This window comes from Notothenia rossii (genome assembly GCF_949606895.1).
Source record: "Notothenia rossii genome assembly, chromosome: 3".
Lineage (NCBI taxonomy): Eukaryota > Metazoa > Chordata > Actinopteri > Perciformes > Nototheniidae > Notothenia > Notothenia rossii.
Genome location: NC_136901.1, coordinates 20,051,606 through 20,074,866, shown reverse-complemented (window position 1 = coordinate 20,074,866; position 23,261 = coordinate 20,051,606). Strand labels below are relative to the sequence as shown.

Genomic DNA, 23,261 nt, shown 5'->3' with positions numbered 1-23,261 from the left:
TATAAACAACCAAATGTGTGTTTCGTGATAGCATTCTACATGAGGATGAACAATTAAAGAAAAGAAAACTAAGTTTAATATTTCAAAATGAGTGACCCATCTGTACAGTACTTAGACTGGGCATCCCATATAACCTGGCGGAGCCGATATACAACAATCAGCCAAATAACTTTTCAATACATTATTGATTACTATTTTTTAGGTACTTTTAGGTTGGCAGTAAACACAAGTCAGAGGTAAATGGTGTACTTTTCCTCCACTATACAGTATGTATTTAATACCTTTAGTTACTTTACAGATGTGGATGAATGATGTGAAATACAATCAAGTGTTGAATCAGACTTTAGTTCCACCTGGAGTAAATTCACAAGCTACCCTGCAGTATACAAAGTCATTCAAACTAGCTGCACCTTTACCAGCTTTGAGAACACTTTCATGATCAATCCTTCTAAAACATATCATATATATTATTCTGAAATGGACCAATCTGCACAACGACTACTTTTACTGTCGCTACTTTCACTAGATTTTGATGATAATACTTTTCTACTTTTACTTGAGGAACATTTTGAATGCAGGACTTTTACTGTAACAGAGTATTCCTACACTCTGGTACTTCTACTTTAACTCAAGTACAACATCTGAGTACTTCTACTTTCACGACAAGATCTGAGTACTTCTACTTTTACTCAAGTACAATATCTGAGTACTTATTGCTTTTAAAATCGTTCTGTGTCGAATCAATAGATTATATTTCGTGACTATAACACGAAATGCCGTGAGAATTACTGGGTTGAATTACAAGTGAGTGCTTCATCCTCTGAACACCACAGGATGGCGACTGTAACGCACATAACATAGGTACGCTCCTCTGAAATGATTGTCCCCTGCAATTATTATTATCCCTCATTGAGTTCGCTATTCAGCTCGCTAACGTTAGCTTAAACAAATGTAACATGCAACGTTAGCCTAATCTAAAATGCTCTACTACGGCGTACCTTTCATGTGGCTCGTCAGCGCCGACTCTCCCATCGTTATTTTTTGCAAACTTTGCAGGAGGCTACTCGTGGGCTTGACCCTCGTCTTAGCCATGGCTTGTATTTGTCTTCTGCTAGCCAACGCTCGTTGAAACTGCAACCTCCTGGCATACTGTCATCTATCAGTCTCATCAGAATGCCCAGGTCACACACGTAACAAAAACACTTGCAGGTCACGCGCACAGCGCGGGAAGGCCGGAGCGGAGCTGTTTTATGTAAAAGCTCGCTCCGACTTCTTTATTTTCTTTTAATCTAAAAAGTGAGGTAAAGCATTTACATTTTCAAGCACTTTATCCCAAATTCAAGCACCATTCCCAAAATGCAAGCACTTTCCCAACCTTGAAAACACCACGTCAAATTTCAAGCATTTTCAAGGATTTCAAGCACCCGTACGAACCCTGCATAATGAGAACTTTAAGTTGAAGCCGATAAAGGACTTTTACTTATTACAGAGTAATTTTCAATTTAATATTGCAACTTTATTTAAGTAAAACATCTTCCACCTCTGAACTCCAGCCTAAGGCCACGTCCAGAGTGTGTGTGTGGGAGAGAGTGAGTGTGTGTTTGACCTCTCTCTGCAGATGTCTCGGAGGCAGGCCGCTCTGGACAGGATCTGCTCCCACTGGACGTCCCTCCCCACCCCCGTCCTGCCGTCCTGCTGGCCCAGCAGACGCTGCAGATCAGGGTAGACACGATCCTGAGGGAGAGGAGGACGAGAATACAGGAACAGATTAAAGATTGCTAAATATTACAGGGATGGTTCAGATGGAGAGGGACTGTGTCAGGTACTAGTTCCCAGCCAGTGGTTTGGAGAGTAGCAGCTCAGATGCAAAGCAATGCACTGCTGGGACCTGGAGCAGTAGCAAAACTTATTTTAGCCACGAAAAGGCCCCTCAAAAAAAAAAAATCCGATTAAGAGTACACAATTTCCAGAGCATTTTCACAAGACAGCCACTAACTGTGCTATGTTCAAAGCTACCAGACTCCATTGACAAAAACAGTCACTTTTCCCCTCAGAACAAGGCGGTTACTGGTCCACCACAGCTTCAAACAGACTGCTTGTGTTATTGAGGGACCCGAGTCACACAATAACACTCCCCTGTTCTACAAAATTTCTATTTTCGATTAAAAAATCAATTGGAGAGTTTAAAATGATAAACGGGTATCGTTCATTGTCCTAAAGGGCTGTCTGATGGAAAGGTTAAGTGGTGAAAATGTTGATATTGTGAACTCTTATGCCTTTTTTCCAGGTGGATCAAATAGATTTTACTCCAAGTGCCTCTCAAAACTAGGGGTGTGTGGACCACCATATACTTTAGGCAATACACGTACTATAATAAGTACCTGGAAAAACCCTACTTCCAAAAATCAGAACTAACCCTCTTCATGATGATGGTAATTTATTATCACGGGTTGCGGTCAAATGATCCGTTTAGCTTGGGAAGGTTCCTGATGGACTGAAATGACCTGGAACTACCTCAGTGGCAACCATGATGATTTGATTCTCTAGATCAGTGGTTTTCAAAGTGTGGGAAGGTGAGCCTCCCCTCAGAGAACATGAGAACAGCCGCGCCCCCCCTCCCAATTATTATTGCTATTATTATTATTATTATTGTTGTTGTTGTTGCTATAATGCAGGGCTATTCAATTGCATTTCAAAGAGGTCCAGTAAGAGAACATGTAATTAAATGCTCTGTTTTCACTGTCTACCTTTCTCTTTTTTGAGGACGCCATTTGAAATGACTCGGACCGTTTCTCTCATCTTGTCTGGTCTCTGTAGAGGTTTCTCAATTCTTAAATTTCCCCTCCTCGACTCCCCTCCTCGACTCCTATCCTCGATACTTAGTCCCGCCCACAGGAGATGCGAGCGGAGGACCGAGGAGAGAGAAGGGGAAGCAGCAGGCGGTTAGAGAAATGAGGACTCCTCTCCTCTGAGCGGTCATTTTAAAGAGACGTCCATTAATGATGACAGGAGGCACAGCAGCCCTCTGTCTGATCGACAGATGTGTTCATGACGACTTATATATTTACTTTGATTCATTCACAGTGCGGTATAATGAGACAATAACAGGCTGCAGATGCGGACATATACACACACATATATTTATATATATATAAATATATACAATTTCAGAATCAAACAAGTATGAGAGCACTCTCATAATAACGTAACACAATCAGACTGGATATATCCTCCCCCCCTCTCTCTCTGGTCGCTGAAATGGGGAATTAAAATTACGGGCCAAAAGTTGTATTTACAAGTAGCCTATTAAAAGTAAGCAGAGGACAGCAAACCAACTGAGACCCGTCTGTCCGCCGCATCTACGCACTGTACAACACACGCCTACACATTGTACCACACACACATACACACTGTACCACACACACACCTATACACTGTACCACGCACACACCTACACACTGTACCACACACACCTACAGCTCCTAAAGCATAATCAGGCTACAGCCGTTGTGTATTTTATTATGTGAAGCACTAAATGGTTTTAGAAAAATATGGACTCTTTGTTTGTAGATATCTACTAAACTAAAGTAAATAAAGAGAGTAGGCCTGTTATACTGAGTGATATATATTATACACACTGCTCTGCTTTCTGCACAGACCTCACAGCTGTTCTCTCTGGAAACACCGCGACGCGATGAAAGCAGTTAATAAAATAATATCCAGGGGATGCATGCAGAGCTGTCATTGGCTGAGATAAGTCCGGCCGTGCGTCACGCCTCCACCGTTCCCGGAAATGCATCCGCGGAGGAACCATCAGTGTATCCTCGGTTAGAGCTCCTCCAGAGAGCCTCCTCGATGCTAGATGCTCGGTCCTCGATGTGCATTTAGAGAAATGAGATGTCCTTCAACATGGCGCGCTGAAATCCATTTCTGGGTCACTACCGGAGGACCGAGGAGTCGAGGAGGGGAAATTTGAGTATTGAGAAACCCCTCATGTTTGAATCTATCATGCTGACTCACTACACTGCACCGATTTGATTGGCTGAGTAGCGTCACATTAAACAACAACTTTTAAACATTTTTTTTAAACATTTCTAACATTTTCAACATCGTGGATAAATCGTTATATGCTCCCGGCAACACACTGAACGTCAACTTTGCTTCCTTATTACACTCACCCCTACTTTAGTGGGAACGATGAGTCTGCGTCTTTGATGCGCACAGGTGGATGATGCGGGGATGAAACGCAGATCATCCTCTGGCTGCAGCCTTGACCGGTACTTGCTTTTGATCAAAGTAAGTATTATTGAAATTAAAATAAAGGGCGGTGCCGGCCGTTCTGTGATTCTCCAGAACACACAGATGGCCAGTCCGCCTGCATGACCGGTCCATGAAAATCCTAGCTTCAAATAATCGTGGTCATACTTCCTCTGTTTTCTGCCGGACGCTGTCTCCTCTCTCACTTTAGGTAACTTCACTAAAAATCGATCCATGTTGCCACTCGCATAAAGTTAGCTGAAGTTAACTAGCTAGATTTCACTGTTCCTCGTTATTTTTTTCTCACGCTGCGCATCCCCTGAAGCTCTCTGGCGCCCCCCAGGGGAGGCGTGTCTCACACTTTGAAAACCGCTGCTCTAGATGAAAGCTAAGGAGCTTCGAAAACTTCCTTTATAACAATACAAAAATGCTGTCCCACAATACATTGCAGCCGCAACATTTACCGTGACACAACATTCTGCCGTTCACGGAAACAACCGATCGAGACCGAGAAATGCGTATCATGAAAGTTACTGTGCTTATTCAGCATTTTAAAACTTATGCCGTAACTTGCTAAAGTGCTGTGTTTTGAACCTTCAACACTATGATAATCAAAAGGAGAAATATGAACGTTACTTTTTACTGAAATGATCGAATAAATTCAAAATTTCAGTGTTTACTGAGCTGTGTGGGGTTTCTTAAACTTTTTTAAACATGTCTGAATGGTGTTATAACACAGTGATAGATGTGAAAGCTCAACAAGTAATACATATATTGCATAACATTTTATTTATTTAAAGATATTTTCACAAAATCCTATGTATTAGGATTCGTGTGGACTGCAGGGTGAGCAACCAATAAGTTCACTTTATTTTTTTAATTTGAATTCTAACCTTGGTAATTTACATATATTTTCACTGTTGTCCACGTTCATAAAGCCGCATAAAACAACACTATAACAGCACATGTTGCAAAGTGTGCGCTTACAGTAGTCCACTGTACAGAGAACTGTAGTTTCCCCACAGCAGACAGACATCAATAACATCCTCTGACGCATCATAAATACGTCAGATAGTGTTGAAATAATGATGACGTTCCTCACAGTGGTTAAGGAAACATAGTTAGGAACAGACTATAGGAGCTGATTTTTGGGCAGTTCCATGGTAACCACAGACCTGTTTCTTCCACAGAGCGGTCAGGAGGCGCATTGCCACGGCTCTCAGCTTGGGGGCGCTGGCCAGCTTGTTAAGGGTCTGCAGCACCATGGGGACACAGAGCTGCAACATCCAAGCACAGGGTGTGTGTCAATGGTTAAAATCAACTGGAATAATATGATTCATAATTGTGAATATTTTCAAAGCCCTCTTTACATACAGTGTTTTATATTCATTATATGAATGATGAAAACAAATATTTTTAAATTAGCTGGCTGTGGTTTATAACTCATATACAAATAATTTATATTAATAAAAATAAGGCAAAACAGTAAATATATAAAAAATAACACTCTAAACACAAATTTGGACAGGACATGTGTGTGTGGATGAATATATGTAGAGTATAACAGTACAATATACACAGCAGTGATAATAACTTTCCATAGCAGCGTAGTTAGTGTGTGTGTGTGTGTGTATGTGTGTGTGTGTGTGTGTGTGTGTGTGTGTGTGTGTGTGTGTGTGTGTGTGTGTGTGTGTGTGTGTGTGTGTGTGTGTGTGTGTGTGTGTGTGTGTGTGTGTGTGTGTGTGTGTGTGTGTGTGTGTGTGTGTGTGTGTGTGTGTGTGTGTGTGTGTGTGTGTGTGTGTGTGTGTGTGTGTGTGTGTGTGTGTGTGTGTGGACCTTATGAGTCCCGAGGTTTGGCAGACAGTTGAGCACAGCATGAGCCAGGACGGGATTATTTTCCTTCCCCAGTTTGTACAACAGCACAGGAAGCAGAGACGGGACCTGCAGACACATGGAGGGTTTGGATGAAGGAAACTATCCTAACGTTCTCAAAGTGACATGTTTTTGTTCTCAGAGTCACTCATTGTTGGTCCTACATCTGGGACAAGGAGTACATTTTTTTTGTCAGTTTTCTTAAATTAGGAAATCACTCCTTTTTGTGCTTATTTTTATGATAGCTCAGAGCGCTCCTAACCTGCTACGAGCTTTCCATCTATCCATCTATCTATCTATCCATCCATCTATCTATCTATCCATCTATCTATCCATCTATCCATCCATCTATATACAGTATATATCTATCTATCCATCTATTTATCCATCCATCTATATATCTATCTATCCATCCATCCATCTATCCATCCATCTATCCATCTATACATGGGCGTTGCAGCCATTATATGAGGGTGGGACAAGTCCCCCCCACTTTTTCAAATGATTAGTTCAGACCCCCCAACTTCTACCATGTGGAAAGTCTGTGAATCGGTCTGTCCACTCGTCGCACTTTGTAGAGCGCTTCACTATCAAATCCATTCCACTTGCTTATTGAGAGAATGCCCAAATCAATGAAACTCCGTACCATGTTTTCACTGCTACTTCGTACCAAGGCAGATTCTCCCATAGCGCGCGCATGTTCAAGGAGTGTTGTCATAGTTGGACAGCTCAGACCTGTTGTATGAAGCGATGCCGGTAGCAGAGGTAAGGCACACACACCAAATGTTCAGGAAATGGTTAATACAGCGAAAATCAAAGCTGACGATCTCTTGGTTTGATATGTTTTCTCCCCCAGACAACATGGACATAAGAAAATTTTTTTCAAAGAACAGGAAAGTAAGTCTTCAGCTGGTAGCAGTTAATCAGTTAACAGTGATGGCGGCGGCGGCAAAAGCGTCTCACTTCTTGAGAGGAGTTTAGTCTTTATGTCATGATAGAGAGATACAAATACTGAATAGTTTAGATGAGAAAAGGCATCGAAATGCCAGGTTACTAGTATTTATCATGTAAACAGGGAACATGAATAACCCGATCTCTGTGTGCTCATGTAAACACCATGATGTCCATGTAGAGACGCAGTCAGTGTGTTTTACTGGAGCCTTAGTTCGATAAGAGATTATTTTCTGAGTTCTTTAACTTCGGTACTCTCTCTCAAAATGTTAATGTGCATTATGTTTTAATTATACTTCTTATCATTCACAAGATTTTTGTGTGTGTTTATGTTTTACTGATTGCTTATAGGACATTTCCATCCCAGTATTCAGTTAACTATTTATTTTCTGTGCACATTACATAGACTAGCTAATATTCTACCTACTGCTTGGGGCTTTGAGTCTTCAACATGTCCAATGTCACAGACTGGACTTACTTTAGAGTCAGTTGTATTTACATTCAGTATGACTTGTTATGATTCAATGTGAAAGAGTATACTGCTCAATAAATAATGATCACTTCACCACCTCTCTTGACATCTAGGCGCTTGAGAGTGAGGCAGAGGCAGAACACAGGGTCAGTGGAGAGAGGTTCATTGCTGAGGTGAGTGATGAAAGGGATATGACAGTTTAGAGTAAATTGTGATGTGGACTCTCATCCCAGAATTTTAAGGAAATCAGTGGGGATATTGAACAGGAAACATTTCAGTCAAGGGGCATCATATGACCAATATAGACAGAAGAGCAATGTTTATTTGAACATGTAAGTCAATGATACCATTCCTAGGTGAACTTAACATCTGTATAGAGTCAGATCAGTCTCAATATTAATAAATGCTCACAGAAGGATTCACAAATGTATTTTGCGATTTATATATAAATGACTCTCCACAACAATATCTCTCAATGCACATCTCTCAATGCACTCACAAATATTTATTGTTGTATATAAATGTACAAAAAATGGGCATTTAAACTGCTTTTTATTAATTCAAAGACAGCTCTGAATTAATAATCAAATATGTTTCCTTTCTTTACTACTGGATGAAATTACAAAATGTACCCATCATTTTCCTCATGCTAGTATAGCCACATAAAAAGTATCAAACCACCTTTTTTTTCGTGCGGGGGGATCCCCAAACCCCCCGTTAAAAATGTCCCCCCCACATTCAGGATGCTTCCTACGCCCATGCATCTATATATCTATCTATCCATCTATCTATCCATCTATTCATCTATCAATCCAGCTATCCATCTATCTATCTATCTATCTATCTATCTATCTATCTATCTATCTATCTATCTATCCATCTATCTATCCATCTATCTATCCATCCATCCATCCATCTATCTATCTATCTATCCATCCATCTATCTATATATCTATTCTACCTATCTACAACATTCTTTGGCAGTACTATGTTTTCGGTATGGTCATGCCAATAGAGCTCCTTTGAATTTGAGTGGAATGAAGGACTACCGAGGGTTAACGGTTCATTATTCCATTCGGTGTGGAGGTCAGAAACAGGAAGTAGTCAGGGTATTAGGCTGCATGTAGTCCACAGGCTCTGCATTGTTACAGCCTTTCATTAACATAAATTACTGCTGCCCTGCACCTTGGCCGTTGCATAGCAACAACCTCACCTGCTAGAGAGGAAGAGGTGAGTTGGAAAAGAAGGAAAGGGAGATTTCGTTCAGCATGAGTGCATGAGAGGCCGGGTGTATCAAAAGAATTATTGGAGCCATTAACCCCTTTTGATTTATGATGCAAATACTGTATCCAACAGATATATCTGAGTTACAGTTATTTATGATTTTCTTTTTCAGAACTGTTATTTATGTCATCTTGTGATGGGCGAGGTTCGAAATGGACAAGTACATCAGGGTTGGATGTTACACTTTCTGACCACGTTACTATCTGCATTGTTCTATATACAGTAGATCACATTGTGTTGCACATCATTTACATATTTTAGCATATCTAGTGCATTATTTCCATCACCATATTTTTGACGATTGCATTATCACAATAGAGATATTTGGATTTTTGATTTATTCGTTTTTTCTTGAAAGTCAACCGGAGTTTATTGTTCAATAAAATCATATTTTGGAAGTGGAACTAAACAGCATCTCAGTGCGTGTCGGACACCTGACCTCATGTGGCTTCAGACATTTTAAAACCCAGGATTAGCCAATTCATAATACTATCCCAAAGAATTATAATGGTTGAATATATATATATATATATATATATATATATATATATATATATATATATATATATATATATATATACAGTGGGGCAAAAAAGTATTTAGTCAGCCACCAATTGTGCAAGTTCTCCCACTTAAAAAGATGAGAGAGGCCTGTACTTTTCATCCTAGGTACACTTCAACTATGAGAGACAAAATGAGAAAAAGAAATCCAGAAAATCACATTGTCTGATTTTTAAAGAATTTATTTGCAAATTATGGTGGAAAATAAGTATTTGGTCACCTACAAACAAACAAGATTTCTGGCTCTCACAGACCCGTAACTTCTTCTTTAAGAGCCTCCTCTGCCCTCCACTTGTTAACTGTATTAATGGCACCTGTTTGAACTCGTTATCAGTATAAAAGACACCTGTCCACAACCTCAAACAGTCACACTCCTAACTCCACTATGGCCAAGACCAAAGAGCTGTCAAAAGAAACCAGAAACAAAATTGTAGACCTGCACCAGGCTGGGAAGACTGAATCTGCAATAGGTAAGCAGCTTGGTGTGAAGAAATCAACTGTGGGAGCAATTATTAGAAAATGGAAGACATACAAGACCACTGATAATCTCCCTCGATCTGGGGCTCCACGCAAGATCTCACCCCGTGGGGTCAAAATGATCACAAGAACGGTGAGCAAAAATCCCAGAACCACACGGGGGGACCTAGTCAATGACCTGCAGAGAGCTGGGACCAAAGTAACAAAGGCTACCATCAGTAACACACTACGCCGCCAGGGACTCAAATCCTGCAGTGTCCCCCTGCTTAAGCCAGTACATGTCCAGGCCCGTCTGAAGTTTGCTAGAGAGCATTTAGATGATCCAGAAGAGGATTGGGAGAATGTCATATGGTCAGATGAAACCAAAATAGAACTTTTTGGTAAAAACTCAACTAGACGTGTTTGGAGGAGAAAGAATGCTGAGTTGCATCCAAAGAACACCATACCTACTGTGAAACATGGGGGTGGAAACATCATGCTTTGGGGCTGTTTTTCTGCAAAGGGACCAGGACGACTGATCCGTGTAAAGGAAAGAATGAATGGGGCCATGTATCGTGAGATTTTGAGTGACAACCTCCTTCCATCAGCAAGGGCATTGAAGATGAAACGTGGCTGGGTCTTTCAGCATGACAATGATCCCAAACACACCGCCCGGGCAACGAAGCAGTGGCTTCGTAAGAAGCATTTCAAGGTCCTGGAGTGGCCTAGCCAGTCTCCAGATCTCAACCCCATAGAAAATCTTTGGAGGGAGTTGAAAGTCCGTGTTGCCCAGCAACAGCCCCAAAACATCACTGCTCTAGAGGAGATCTGCATGGAGGAATGGGCCAAAATACCAGCAACAGTGTGTGAAAACCTTGTGAAGACTTACAGAAAACGTTTGACCTCTGTCATTGCCAACAAAGGGTGTATAACAAAGTCATAATTGAGGTATACCTAGGATTAAAATGACAGGCCTCTCTCATCTTTTTAAGTGGGAGAACTTGCACAATTGGTGGCTGACTAAATACTTTTTTGCCCCACTGTATATATATATATATATATATATAGAATGTGTATAGCTTTGACATAACACTTGAACAAAGAAATTAGTGTTTTTGGTTTGAGCAGGCAAATATGATGCAATTATATGAGGTGGGAAGTCAAAAGATTCACACATGCCAATAACGCTTCTACCAAGCCATCATCCAGCGGAGCAAAGTGGCACTCTGGGAGCAATTAGAGAAGCAGGGGAAAACTCGGCGGCATCTAACGAGCGCGGTAATGAGCAGCCCATAACACCATGTGATATTTCACATCATCTTCTGCAGCTTGTGACTCCATTTACAGTCCCGGGGGTCTGGGAGGTCTGTCAGCCTTCTCTTTATAGAGCTGAAGAACATCCAGCAGTTGAAGGCTGGGAGAGCTTCTTTAAAGAGACTATTTTAGAGCATACATTTCAAATTATGTTTTTTTAAACTGCAAGTCATCTTTATTTCACTACTTGACCATTGTCCTAAAGTTAAGGTAAGTAAATTCCTCAAGAAATGAATATGTATTTATCCATCCATCCATCTTCTCCTGCTTATCCGTGGTCGGGTCGCGGAGGTAGCAGTTCCAGCAGAGAGCCCCAAACTTTCCTTTCCCTGGCCACATCAACCAGCTCTGACTGGGGGATCCCAAGGCGCTCCCAGGCCAGAGAAGAGATATAATCCCTCCACCTGGTCCTAGGTCTACCCCTTGGTCTCTTCCCAGCTGGACGTGCCTGGAACACCTCCCTAGGGAGGCGCCCAGGTGGCATCCTAACTAGGTGCCCGAACCACCTCAACTGGCTCCTTTCGAAGCGAAGGAGGAGCGGTTCAACTCCGAGTCACTCCCGGATGACTGAACTTCTCACCTAATCCCTAAGGGAGACACCAGCCACCCTGCGGAGAAAACCCATCTCGGCCGCTTGTATCCGCGATCTCGTTCTTTCGATCATGACCCATCCTTCATGACCATAGGTGAGGGTAGGAACGGAAATGGCCCGGTAGACAGAGAGCTTTGCCTTCTGGCTCAGCTCTCTTTTCGTCACAACGGTGCGGTAAAGCGACTGCAGTACCGCCCCCGCTGCTCTGGCGTATTTATATTTTAAAATATTGTTTACAATTAAAGTCTCAATGGGCATAATCCCTCTTTAATGGCTAACTTATAACATTTAGAGCAGAAAAAGTACAAAAAATGTCCATGATTGCATCTAAACAGCGATAAAGATTTAGAAAATATGTGATGCATTAGAGTAGTAATGCTAACCCCCTCCCCAAGGTTTTTTTCTCATTTGTGCTGAATATTTTAGGTTACCATAACTATTATTTATTGGAATTTTGCAGCTTCACCAAATATATTAAGAAAATAAACACTTTGGTAAATGTAAGCCCATGAATTGGAGTATAAAATATTATACATAATATTTTATTATCTGATTTAGCAGTGATGTAATTTCCGATTTTTTTTGTCATTGTTTTCGAGTTGTTCTTTTTGTTTGTTGTCTTTTTTCTGTTTGTTGTCTTGTAAATGTGGAAATAATTCATTGTAAATAGAGAAAGGATCCATTTGAAATGGAGTTAATATAGTATGATTATGTTCAGGGTCCATTATCATAGCCGTGTTATTTCTTTCTTTTTTTTATGAAAAGTGAAATACAGATTTAATCAATCACAATAAATGAACTAACATTTTCCTCACTAATGAATGAAATGTATTATGTAAAGATAAAAACTGTATCTCTTACAACCTTTTAGCAGTCTGTCTAACTTTAAATCTGTTGTTTTTAGAAACATTTTTGAATATTTATTCCTGATAATGCACTGTAACTTATGCCTCATTATGCCTTTCACAATTTGATAAGATTATTTTTATTTATTTTACATCAAACAAATACATGTAAAAATAAACAATTAGCGAAAGCCATCCTCAAAATAAATGTAAATATATATTAGGCATACATGTTTCTGCTCATTGTTGTAAAAAAGCTCTTTTTAAATGGAATTCACTGTGAGTGTGTACCTGGCAGGGCTCTGCAGCAGCGAGGGCCTGGATGGCCTTCAGAGCCAGCTGGCAGACGTCTTCCCCCCCCGTGAGGAGGAGGTGGGTCACCATGAGGCTGAGGGAGCATAGCTGGCTCTGGCCGGAGGAGAGGGCCGAGCTGACGGACAGCAGCCAATCAGCTGCCGCCGCCGGGTCCTCCGTCACTCTACGCAGTACGGACAGAGCCACGCTGAGCTCGTTGTACCAGGAACTGAGAGGAAGAGCCAGTGGTGGGCTGGACTGAGAGGAGGAGAAAGGCAAATATTTGTTTCTTGGGGAAAAATGCTAAAATCTATAAATCGACACATATATATAAAATAATCTTCAACTGAAAAAGGTCAAGCATTAAAACAGAAAGCCCACCCTTTGTGAAAGGAGCCAGGGTTTGTCCTTCAGTCTCAAATGTTTATATTTTTAATTCCTTAACCGAAAATTTCATACATTTTCATGTGAACATCTGGATATCTTCCAAGGGAGACTGTCTGGAAATATGCACTGCTCCCCATGTAAAGAGGCCCTATAATTGTTTTTGATGTTCCTCTCCTGTTTGTGCATGTAAATGGTCTGCAAAGGCTAAAATCCCTGTGTTCCCTCCAGAGGGAGTTCCTCTCCCACAGACTTCAATGTTACCTGTGAGAGTTTATCCGTCTCCCTGCTGATTCTGCGGAGGAGGCTGTGGGCCAAGTCCTGGTTGAGTCTGTGCCTCCGCTGGTCAGCCAGCGCCTCGGTGAGGCCCAAGCAGGACAGCAGCTGCAGCACCGGAAGAACCAGGACCGGACTCAGCCAGGGGGCCAGCTCCCCATGCTCAGGGACCAGACTCAGAGCTGCCAATCAAAGGAGGGCAACAAGAGGGGTAAAGAATCCATATGGACAAATAACGTAGAAAACACCAAATGCAGAGTCGTTTTCAGGAATGTTCATAAGACGTGACGGTTACAGTACGGATCAATTAATGTAAAGAAAGTAATTATGAAAACTATGGGAACCCATAAATGCAGGATCAATATATTGAGTCAATGTGCAGGTATTACATGCAGAGCCATGCAGACCTCTTCTTCTGTAGACAAAGCCCTTGGCATGGATGCACTGTATGCAGGGCAGAAATGAACTCAGGTTGTGTTTCTGTCTATTTCTAAACACATATAAGAAATGGACAGTAACGTCAGTGGTAATGCATGATATTTGACCAAAAGGGTGGTTTCTCAAAAATAAAGAAGATGCAATATAAGCTGATGGAAAGGCTTTTTTAAATGACACCTGGACACATGCAAGACAGATACAATGAGTCAGAATGATCCAATGAACAAATCCATACATTACTAAACTGAATGCATTATACATTGCTGTATTGTAATGAATAAGCTGTCTGTGATGATTCCCATCACACAGGGAAAGGGATTTGTAGCAGTGTTTGACAGGAGAAAGTTCAGACTTCAAGAACATCTCGAGTGCTGGATGTCTCTCCCTTGGCTGTCCAAAGATATTGTTTAATTTATTTATGAAAGAGGTTTTTTACCCAGATTAAGCAGGCTGGTCTGCTGGGTTGCTGGGACTTCTAGCAGGAGAAGGGCCATGCCCATCAACAGCTCGTCCAGAGGTAGCTCCTATACACATAAACAACGAAAGTTGGCACAAATATATCTTACATATTATCAAAATTAAAACACTGAATTTATCCAAGTGGGGAATTTTTTTTTTGTATGCTCAATTTTTGGAATAAGATAATAATATTTATTTTAAATGTTTTAACAAATAAAAAATGTGCAATAAATAAAATATTAAAATAATAATCTGAAGTTTTATTGGGTCATATCGTTGCTGGTGTCACCTGTTGGCAGGCCGGCAGGAGCTGCTGTAATAGGTTGAGAAGAGGTCTGCAATCTGCATTCAGCCGTAGGCAGCGCCTGGAGGCACACAGTAGCTGGAGGGTCAACCCCACCCTCTCTGACCTCCACTGCTCAGGGGCCGGGACCAGAACCTGCAGCAGGGCGTCTACGAACCCACAGAACTCCAGCACCGCCTCCACACTGTCAACCTATCAGCAAGAGAGGAAACCCTGTTAAAGGGGCCCTATTGTGCATGTAAATGGTCTACAAAGCCTAAGGGGTGGGACACCTGCCAGCAAACCAATCAGAGCAGACTGGGCTCTGATCTGATATTAGTTTGTTACCTGCATGTGTGGCACCAGCTGACAGAGGCAGTGCAGCAGGCTCTCAAACACCGGGTCCTGCTCCTTGTTCTGGAGGAGTGATCCGGCTGCTGGGTGAGAGGGCATCAGCACCCTGAGGAGCCCGTGGCGCAGCAGGGCGTGCTGAGGCTGCCTCTGAGGCTCACAGTACAGGTAGCGCAGGAAGGGGGCCAGCATGGTGACGTAGGCGGGTTCATTCCTGCAGAAAATACAGACACCATATTATGTCGGCAAATATCAATCGGTCAAGGTTGATACTGTGTGGAAATTCCTCATATTGAAGCCTTATAGAGAGAATGATCCATGCTGTATGTATGGTGCTGTATCTGTATGTATTTGTTTCACTACATAATAACGGCTGATGATGGTTAGATGAGTTCTGGCGAAACGATGCCTGCCACAGATGGCTCTCAAAGTCATGCAGTGAAGGAGATTGGATGGAGCCTTCAGTGTGTGGCAGCCATGCTCACCTCTCAGCAGCCTGCTGGATGAAGTCATCAATGTTGAGCAGCAGAGCGGGCCAGCAGTCCACTCGGTTCTCCAGAGCAGTGATGTATGGGTGAGGGTTGTTCCTGCAAAGACGCATCACGGATGTTACTGGATTTGTTCGAGGAAATGTTTGGAATCACCAAAGAAATCCCAATTCATCCTGTGGGGAACATGAATCTCAGTACAAATACCAAATCTATACAATTTGTGGAGATATTTCACTAAAGAGCAACATCATGGGGAACCTCCAGGAGATTTATTTATGCCCATAGTAATGCCTCTGGGTTCCGGTGGGCATGTAAACAAATGCATAATGCTGCGCTATACTTTGCGGCCTCACCCGGTTGCAGAGCGACGCTTATTGTTTAGGTGTCTTTTAATAAGCAGGTAGTCATATCATTAGCTGGAACTAGCTAGATCTGATCGATATGGACATAAACGCGAGTGATGTCTAATCTGATGGGAGAGAGAGATCAGCTGCTGCTGACGAGTCCACACGCAGCTCTGCATGATCACATGCAGCGGTGAGCGGAGCAACACACACTTCAGGTTAGAATATCACACGTACTGTAGCTATTTTAATTACCTCTCAAACTACCTAAAGTAGTTATAGATATGTTTAGTTTTACTGTCGGGTTACTCATTACTGGATCCGCGAGCTGCATGATACTGACGGGCTGTCAGGAGAGAGAGAGCGCTCCGTTTATTATTCCCGTGTTATTGTAAGTTAATGTACACTTTTGAATAGTTAATCTACTATAATTATTTTGTTTAATATCGAATCATATCAATTTGTCTTAAAGCTCAATAAATAACAAAGAAGACCTTTGACCGGCAGATTTCCACTTTAACGGACATGTTGACCGGCAAAAAATAATAATAAAAAATAACGGAAACTCTGCCATATACAGTGGGGCAAAAAAGTATTTAGTCAGCCACCAATTGCGCAAGTTCTCCCACTTAAAAAGATGAGAGGCCTGTAATTTTCATCCTAGGTATACCTCAACTATGAGAGACAAAATGAGAAAAAGAAAATCCAGAAAATCACATTGTCTGATTTTTAAAGACTTTATTTGCAAATGATGGTGGAAAATAAGTATTTGGTCAATAACAAAAGTTCATCTCAATACTTTGTTATATACCCTTTGTTGGCAATGACAGAGGTCAAACGTTTTCTGTAAGTCTTCACAAGGTTTTCACACACTGTTGCTGGTATTTTGGCCCATTCCTCCATGCAGATCTCCTCTAGAGCAGTGATGTTTTGGGGCTGTCGCTGGGCAACACGGACTTTCAACTCCCTTCAAAGATTTTCTATGGGGTTGAGATCTAGAGACTGGCTAGACCACTCCAGGACCTTGAAATGCTTCTTACGAAGCCACTCCTTCGTTGCCCGGGCGGTGTGTTTGGGATCATTGTCATGCTGAAAGACCCAGCCACGTTTCATCTTCAATGCCCTTGCTGATGGAAGGAGGTTGTCACTCAAAATCTCACGATACATGGATACATTCTTTCCTTTACACGGATCAGTCGTCCTGGTCCCTTTGCAGAAAAATAGCCCCAAAGCATGATGTTTCCACCCCCATGTTTCACAGCAGGTATGGTGTTCTTTGGATGCAACTCAGCATTCTTTCTCCTCCAAACACATCTAGTTGAGTTTTTAACAAAAAGTTCTATTTTGGTTTCATCTGACCATATGACATTCTCCCAATCCTCTTCTGGATCATCTAAATGCTCTCTAGCAAACTTCAGACGGGCCTGGACATGTACTGGCTTAAGCAGGGGGACACGTCTGGCACTGCAGGATTTGAGTCCCTGGCGGCGTAGTGTGTTACTGATGGTAGCCTTTGTTACTTTGGTCCCAGCTCTCTGCAGGTCATTGACTAGGTCCCCCCTTGTGGTTCTGGGATTTTTGCTCACCGTTCTTGTGATCATTTTGACCCCACGGGGTGAGATCTTGCGTGGAGTCCCAGATCGAGGGAGATTATCAGTAGTCTTGTATGTCTTCCATTTTCTAATAATTGCTCCCACAGTTGATTTCTTCACACCAAGCTGCTTACCTATTGCAGATTCAGTCTTCCCAGCCTGGTGCACGTCTACAATTTTGTTTCTGGTGTCCTTTGACAGCTCTTTGGTCTTGGCCATAGTGGAGTTTGGAGTGTGACTGTTTGAGGTTGTGGACAGGTGTCTTTTATACTGATAACGAGTTCAAACAGGTGCCATTAATACAGTTAACAAGTGGAGGACAGAGGAGGCTCTTAAAGAAGAAGTTACAGGTTCCCTTCCTTTTTGATAAAGCTTATAGTTAGGGCTGATTAGATTCAGCCCCTAGTTTTGCTGATATAGGCTTAGTTTGTCGGGGGACATCTTACTTCTTCCTTCTCTCTGTCTATACCTGTGTACTCTCATGTTCCGATTAACCCAGCTTCCCCAAATTTCTTTCTTTTTGGTGTCTATATACGCCGGGATCCGGAGTCATGGATGATCCTGCGGTCCCGTGTCATGGATCGCGAGTCCTGGATCTTGAGTCGTGGCTGTGGTCCTGGATCATAAGTCCTGGATGGATATCCTCGTGGATTCATCTTCCTATTATACACACATGCATTTCCAAACATTTGGACTACCTATGTTGCAAATGTATTATCTTTTCAATTTACACACGGCATCTATTGCACGTCTGTCCGTCCTGGGAGAGGGATCCCTCCTCTGTTGCTCTCCCTGATGTTTCTCCCATTTTTCCCTTTAAACTTTGGGTTTTCTCTGGAAGTTTTTCCTTGTACGATGTGAGGGTCTAAGGACAGAGGGTGTCGTATTGTCATACTGATATTCTGTACAAACTGTGAAGTCCACTGAGACAAATGTAACATTTGTGATATTGGGCTATATAAATAAACATTGATTGATGGTCTGTGAGAGCCAGAAATCTTGTTTGTTTGTAGGTGACTAAATACTTATTTTCCACCATAATTTGCAAATAAATTCTTTAAAAATCAGACAATGTGATTTGAGGCATACCTAGGATGAAAATTACAGACCTCTCATCTTTTTAAGTGGGAGAACTTGCACAATTGGTGGCTGACTAAATACTTTTTTGCCCCACTGTAGCTTCCATTAAGATGCCAGAGGTTTGTAGCTGTGACACTTTTTTGAGTGCCTCTATGGAATAAAGAAGATGGAGTCAAGAGAAAAGAGGATTTTCCAAGAAAGATGCATGGAGTGCACCAGCCTTTTAAATCAAATCTAAAGGTTTTTGTCATACACAAAGCTAACTCTTTGTGCTTCACAAACCATTATTAGTGAGTAACGTTATGGCATAATGTAATAAATACCAGATTTGCACCTTTCCATGTTTCACTTGCATAAAACAGAATATACAGAATATGTAATAAGAATGACCAGCAGCTGGACAGACAGCAGAGCTCCTTCTTTAAGGAATGCTCCAGCTCTGCTGTCACAAGGTCAGACACAGGAACACACTCCTGCCAGCAGCCATAACACTTTATAACAGCTCACCTCCGGCCTGCAGAGAACTCACTGCTTCATTGTTTTGGTTCCTCCCCAATGAACTGCTGCTACTTACAAAACTGTATTTTATATACTACCATATGTATATCTTTTTCTGCTACTGTAATATATTGTGGGAATTCTCCACAAATTGATGTAGTACATTTTATATTGAGTATTCTTGTGGTTCAGGTCCTTTATACTTTAGATATGTACTTAGACTTGCTGCTGTTTATTGATTTCAATTGTGCTAAAATGTCAATTCAGCCTCTGTGGGACTAACACAGGTAACCTGATTCTGATTTAGCCCAGCACAGATAACAAGCATTTCTTGATACCCACATTGCCAGGTTCCCGCTCTTGACCTGTCCTGCATAAACAACCTACAGCCTCCATTACTCTTGAATTTGCAAACCCATTAAGCCCAGACAAAACACTGGGGTCAAATCCAAGGTGAAGCCTCTGTGTATTGTTAAGATTCGTGCCCACAGCCAGGCCAGAGGTTAACACAACACATGGTGTGTGTGGGGGGGCAACACCACCATCAGCTCCACTTAACCGATGCGTTCCATCAATCACATTTTTAAGTGTAGGAAGGAAGTTCAATGACTGAGAATGTCTGTGCATGTGGCAGCCTGCAGTGTGGCCCAGACATGGACTACTCAGCGACTGCACCCCCCCCCCCCCCTCATTCATCCCCCTCTTCACACAGTGTAATCGGTCAGACCATCTCTGCCCCCCTCCTCAGGTTCTCCGTGGCTGTCTCCAAACCCCTCGGCTTCAATACAGCTCCCATCCATCAGCCTCTGCACTGCTCCCTGCTTTTCAGCCGCCACACAAAGGAAGTGGCAGGAATTCAAGGCGGACGCCCCCCTCCTTTTAGTTCAACTCCAAGTTCACCGCTGAGTGCTGGCAGACAGATGGGCCAGGTAGGATCCGCCTGTTGTCAGACTGCATCCTGGGGGGGTCTGCTGGTTACAACAACCTCTGAGGGGGTTTGGGACACAGACCTGATTAACTATCAGATATAAATCCAGATTCTGTTACCGCGTCGCCTATAGGGAATAAGAATGTGACGTCATCAACAGCAAGTCGGCCCTCTTTGGAGGAACATAGTGGCTGCAATCTATTGACTTAACCCGTACAGCGAGCGGAGTATCCGTAACTGTTTCCCTTTAAGCGTTATACACATTGTTGGTAGGCTCTGTGATGCCACTGGCTGCTCCAGACACTCCTATGATCAATGAACAAAACAAAGAAAGGACCATGAGATTACACTTTATTCATTCAGGGAGACGTAGCAAACATCAGCAAGAGACGCTGAATGTGTTTACTACAGGAACAAAAAGCACTACACTGGGATGATGGGGAACGCTGATATATATTGAGGCTGCTGTCGCTATAGACCAGGGGCCGTATTCACAAAGGATCTTAGGGCTAAAAGTAGCTCCTAACTGGCGAATTTAGGAGAAACTCCGAAACATAATGGGCGTGTCAGTCTTACATTTAGGACTCCTAATTTTATTCACTAAGAGCAATTCACAAAGTATTTTAGGCCTAAAAGTAGCACCTAAGTTTAGGAGAGCTTAAAAATCCTCGAGAGGACTCCTAACTCAGTAAGACCTATTCACAAAGAATCTGAAAATGGCTGCGAGACGAAATTTTTTGGAGACAATGGAAGACTGTGAATTGATCAAGAGATATAGGCAAAATCGTGAGAGTATCAAACTTGTTGTGGAATTAGCGCAGGATGCAATAACATCCCCGACTAACAGGAATAAGCCGATTAGTCCGGAAATAAAATGTTTGGCAACACTACGATATTTAGCAACAGGGAAAATGCAACTTTGCAATGCCGACGATTTAGGAATATCGCAACCATCAGTCAGCCGTGCCATAAACCAAACCATCAACGCGCTCTCTAGACCACATATCATCCAACAGTTTATCCGGTTTCCTTTGGACAATCAACAACTACACAGGATCAAAGCCAACTTCATGGCAATTGCAGGTATGCCCGGTGCGGTCGGTGCTATTGACGGGACGCACATAAAAATAATTGCGCCCTCAAAAGATGAGGCCGTGTTCGTCAATAGAAAGAAAGTACATTCCATCAACACGCAGATTGTTTTCATTCATCATGATAGGGGGACTTGAATGGCGGTATGGGCTGTTATTGAAAGTGTTTAAGTGCTGGAAATATGCTCATTGGATAATAGTTTGCAGGGTGCTTTTAATTGCCTCCTTGATTTAATGCAATTTACGTATTTTTATTGTTTGCTCTCTCTCTTTAACGTGCATATACAACGTCATTATCGTGATCTGCACAAACTTGTCATCATGCGTGTATTCTGCTAACTGCACTGTCCATAACTATTTGATAGGAATACATTTCTAGCCTAGGCTATTTCCTTGTTTTAGTGGGCTCGTTTGTGGGATGTTGCGGATGAGTTTCACCGAGACCGCCTGCTCTGAACAACCAATCACCGTACTGACCGCTTCTAAACTCATGCACGAGAATCGACATAATCCATAGCAACGGCGCGTCACTGTTAGTTCACTCTTAGTGATTTATCCTTAGTATGAGTAGGTCTCAGCGGCTTTGTGAATAACTTTTAAGAAAAAACTCCTACGTAAAATGTTTTAGCGCGAGTTAGGAGCACTCCTTGCGGTAAGATAAAATGCTTTGTGAATACGTTGCTAGAAGCTGCAGCTAGACTGCAGAAGCATTAGTTTTTTGTTTTTGAGGATGGAACAATTTCCCACAGATATAGGGAGGCGAGACCTATACAATTGATTTATTATGGTTTCATGTCAAGACGAAGAAAAAGAAGAAGATGGCTGAACTGTTCAGTGTCCTGTGGAGATGGAGATGGAGGTTATACATCTCCAAAATCATGTCATCAGCTTAAGTCTCAGCAAAACTCACAACATTTCTGGAGCCTTGTAGACCCAGAAAACTTTAAGAACATTCACCAAGCAGCACTGGAAATGTCTGCATTATTTGGCTCTACATACCTTTGTGAAGCAGCTTTTTCTGACATGAATGCCATGAGATTTAAATACAGAATAAGACTGACTGATGAACATTTAAATGGCTCTTAGAGTGAACCAAAGTGGGTACTCCAGCATACACCTCTATGGTGGACTCCATGGTGCGCCAGTCATCTCACTAACTGTAAAAAAGAGTGAATGCCACTTATTTTACATTTTTGTGCCATAAGATGCTTGTAAGGTGGTGATTAAGGTGATGTATTTACTATGTGGGCCATTATAAGAAGGGAACAATTGTCTTTTTTTCTTGGACATTTATGTGAATTTTCAGTTATGTACTTACTATGAGGGCCATAATAATATGTGAGAAATTGTCGTTTTCTTGGACCTTGATGTTAAGTAAAGATTGTCGATAAGCTTTGGGTATTGCAATTTCATACGTTTACAAAAGTAGCTTAATTCAACTGATGAGTGCTATGTGATTAATGTAAGCGATGTGATGAAAGTAGCTCTTGGCCACTTTATTTTTTCAAAGTAGCTCTCAGATGAAGAAAGGTTGGAGACCCCTGCTATAGACGCTATCCTCCTAGAATGGCCGCGATTCCCCAGAAAAATAAATATTGCACCTGATGCTGTCTTGATATAGCATTAGTCTATATATATATTGATTTAGACAAAATGTTGATTAATTGTTCAGCCCTATAGAATGATGCAGCAATAAATCTTCGTCAACGACGTCATCCGACCAAACCTCCCGTTCGCTCTATCTACCTGAGGTCCCTGGCCTATGCTGACAGTGTGCTGGTTTCCCCCTCCCTGTTCCCCCCAGCAGCTATGAACAACTATGTGACATTTATGCTGCAGAATACCCGCTCCCTCAACAACAAAGCACTACTCATCAACGACATTATCACTGACAGAAGCATTGACATCCTATGCTTAACAGAGACATGGCAAAATCAGCAGGACTTTGTGACACTCAATCAAGCTACACCCCCAGGCTATTTGTACATCCAGAAGCCCCGCTCCCTGGGTCGTGGTGGTGGATTGGCTGTTATCCACCGAGCTGGCATCCTGGTTAAAGAACTCCCAGTACCTACTACCACCTCATTTGAGTGTGTTGTCTTCAAACTGGCTGGGTCTGCTCCGCTCCAGGTTGCCCTCATTTACCGC

General features: G+C 42.1%; 1 protein-coding gene across 2 annotated transcripts in view; it reads right to left on the bottom strand.

Annotated features, from left to right (window-relative positions):
• Positions 1-23,261, bottom strand: part of focad (focadhesin) — an 82,019-nt gene that overhangs the window by 36,588 nt on the left and 22,170 nt on the right. For both annotated transcript variants that reach the window (XM_079668447.1, XM_079668448.1), the window contains 9 exons: positions 15,575-15,676; positions 15,087-15,303; positions 14,745-14,951; positions 14,433-14,520; positions 13,547-13,740; positions 12,896-13,156; positions 6,094-6,198; positions 5,433-5,534; positions 1,607-1,734 (listed from right to left, as the gene is read on the bottom strand). In XM_079668447.1, coding sequence (XP_079524573.1) covers positions 1,607-1,734; positions 5,433-5,534; positions 6,094-6,198; positions 12,896-13,156; positions 13,547-13,740; positions 14,433-14,520; positions 14,745-14,951; positions 15,087-15,303; positions 15,575-15,676 — 1,404 coding nt within the window. The remainder of the gene's footprint in view (positions 1-1,606; positions 1,735-5,432; positions 5,535-6,093; positions 6,199-12,895; positions 13,157-13,546; positions 13,741-14,432; positions 14,521-14,744; positions 14,952-15,086; positions 15,304-15,574; positions 15,677-23,261) is intronic.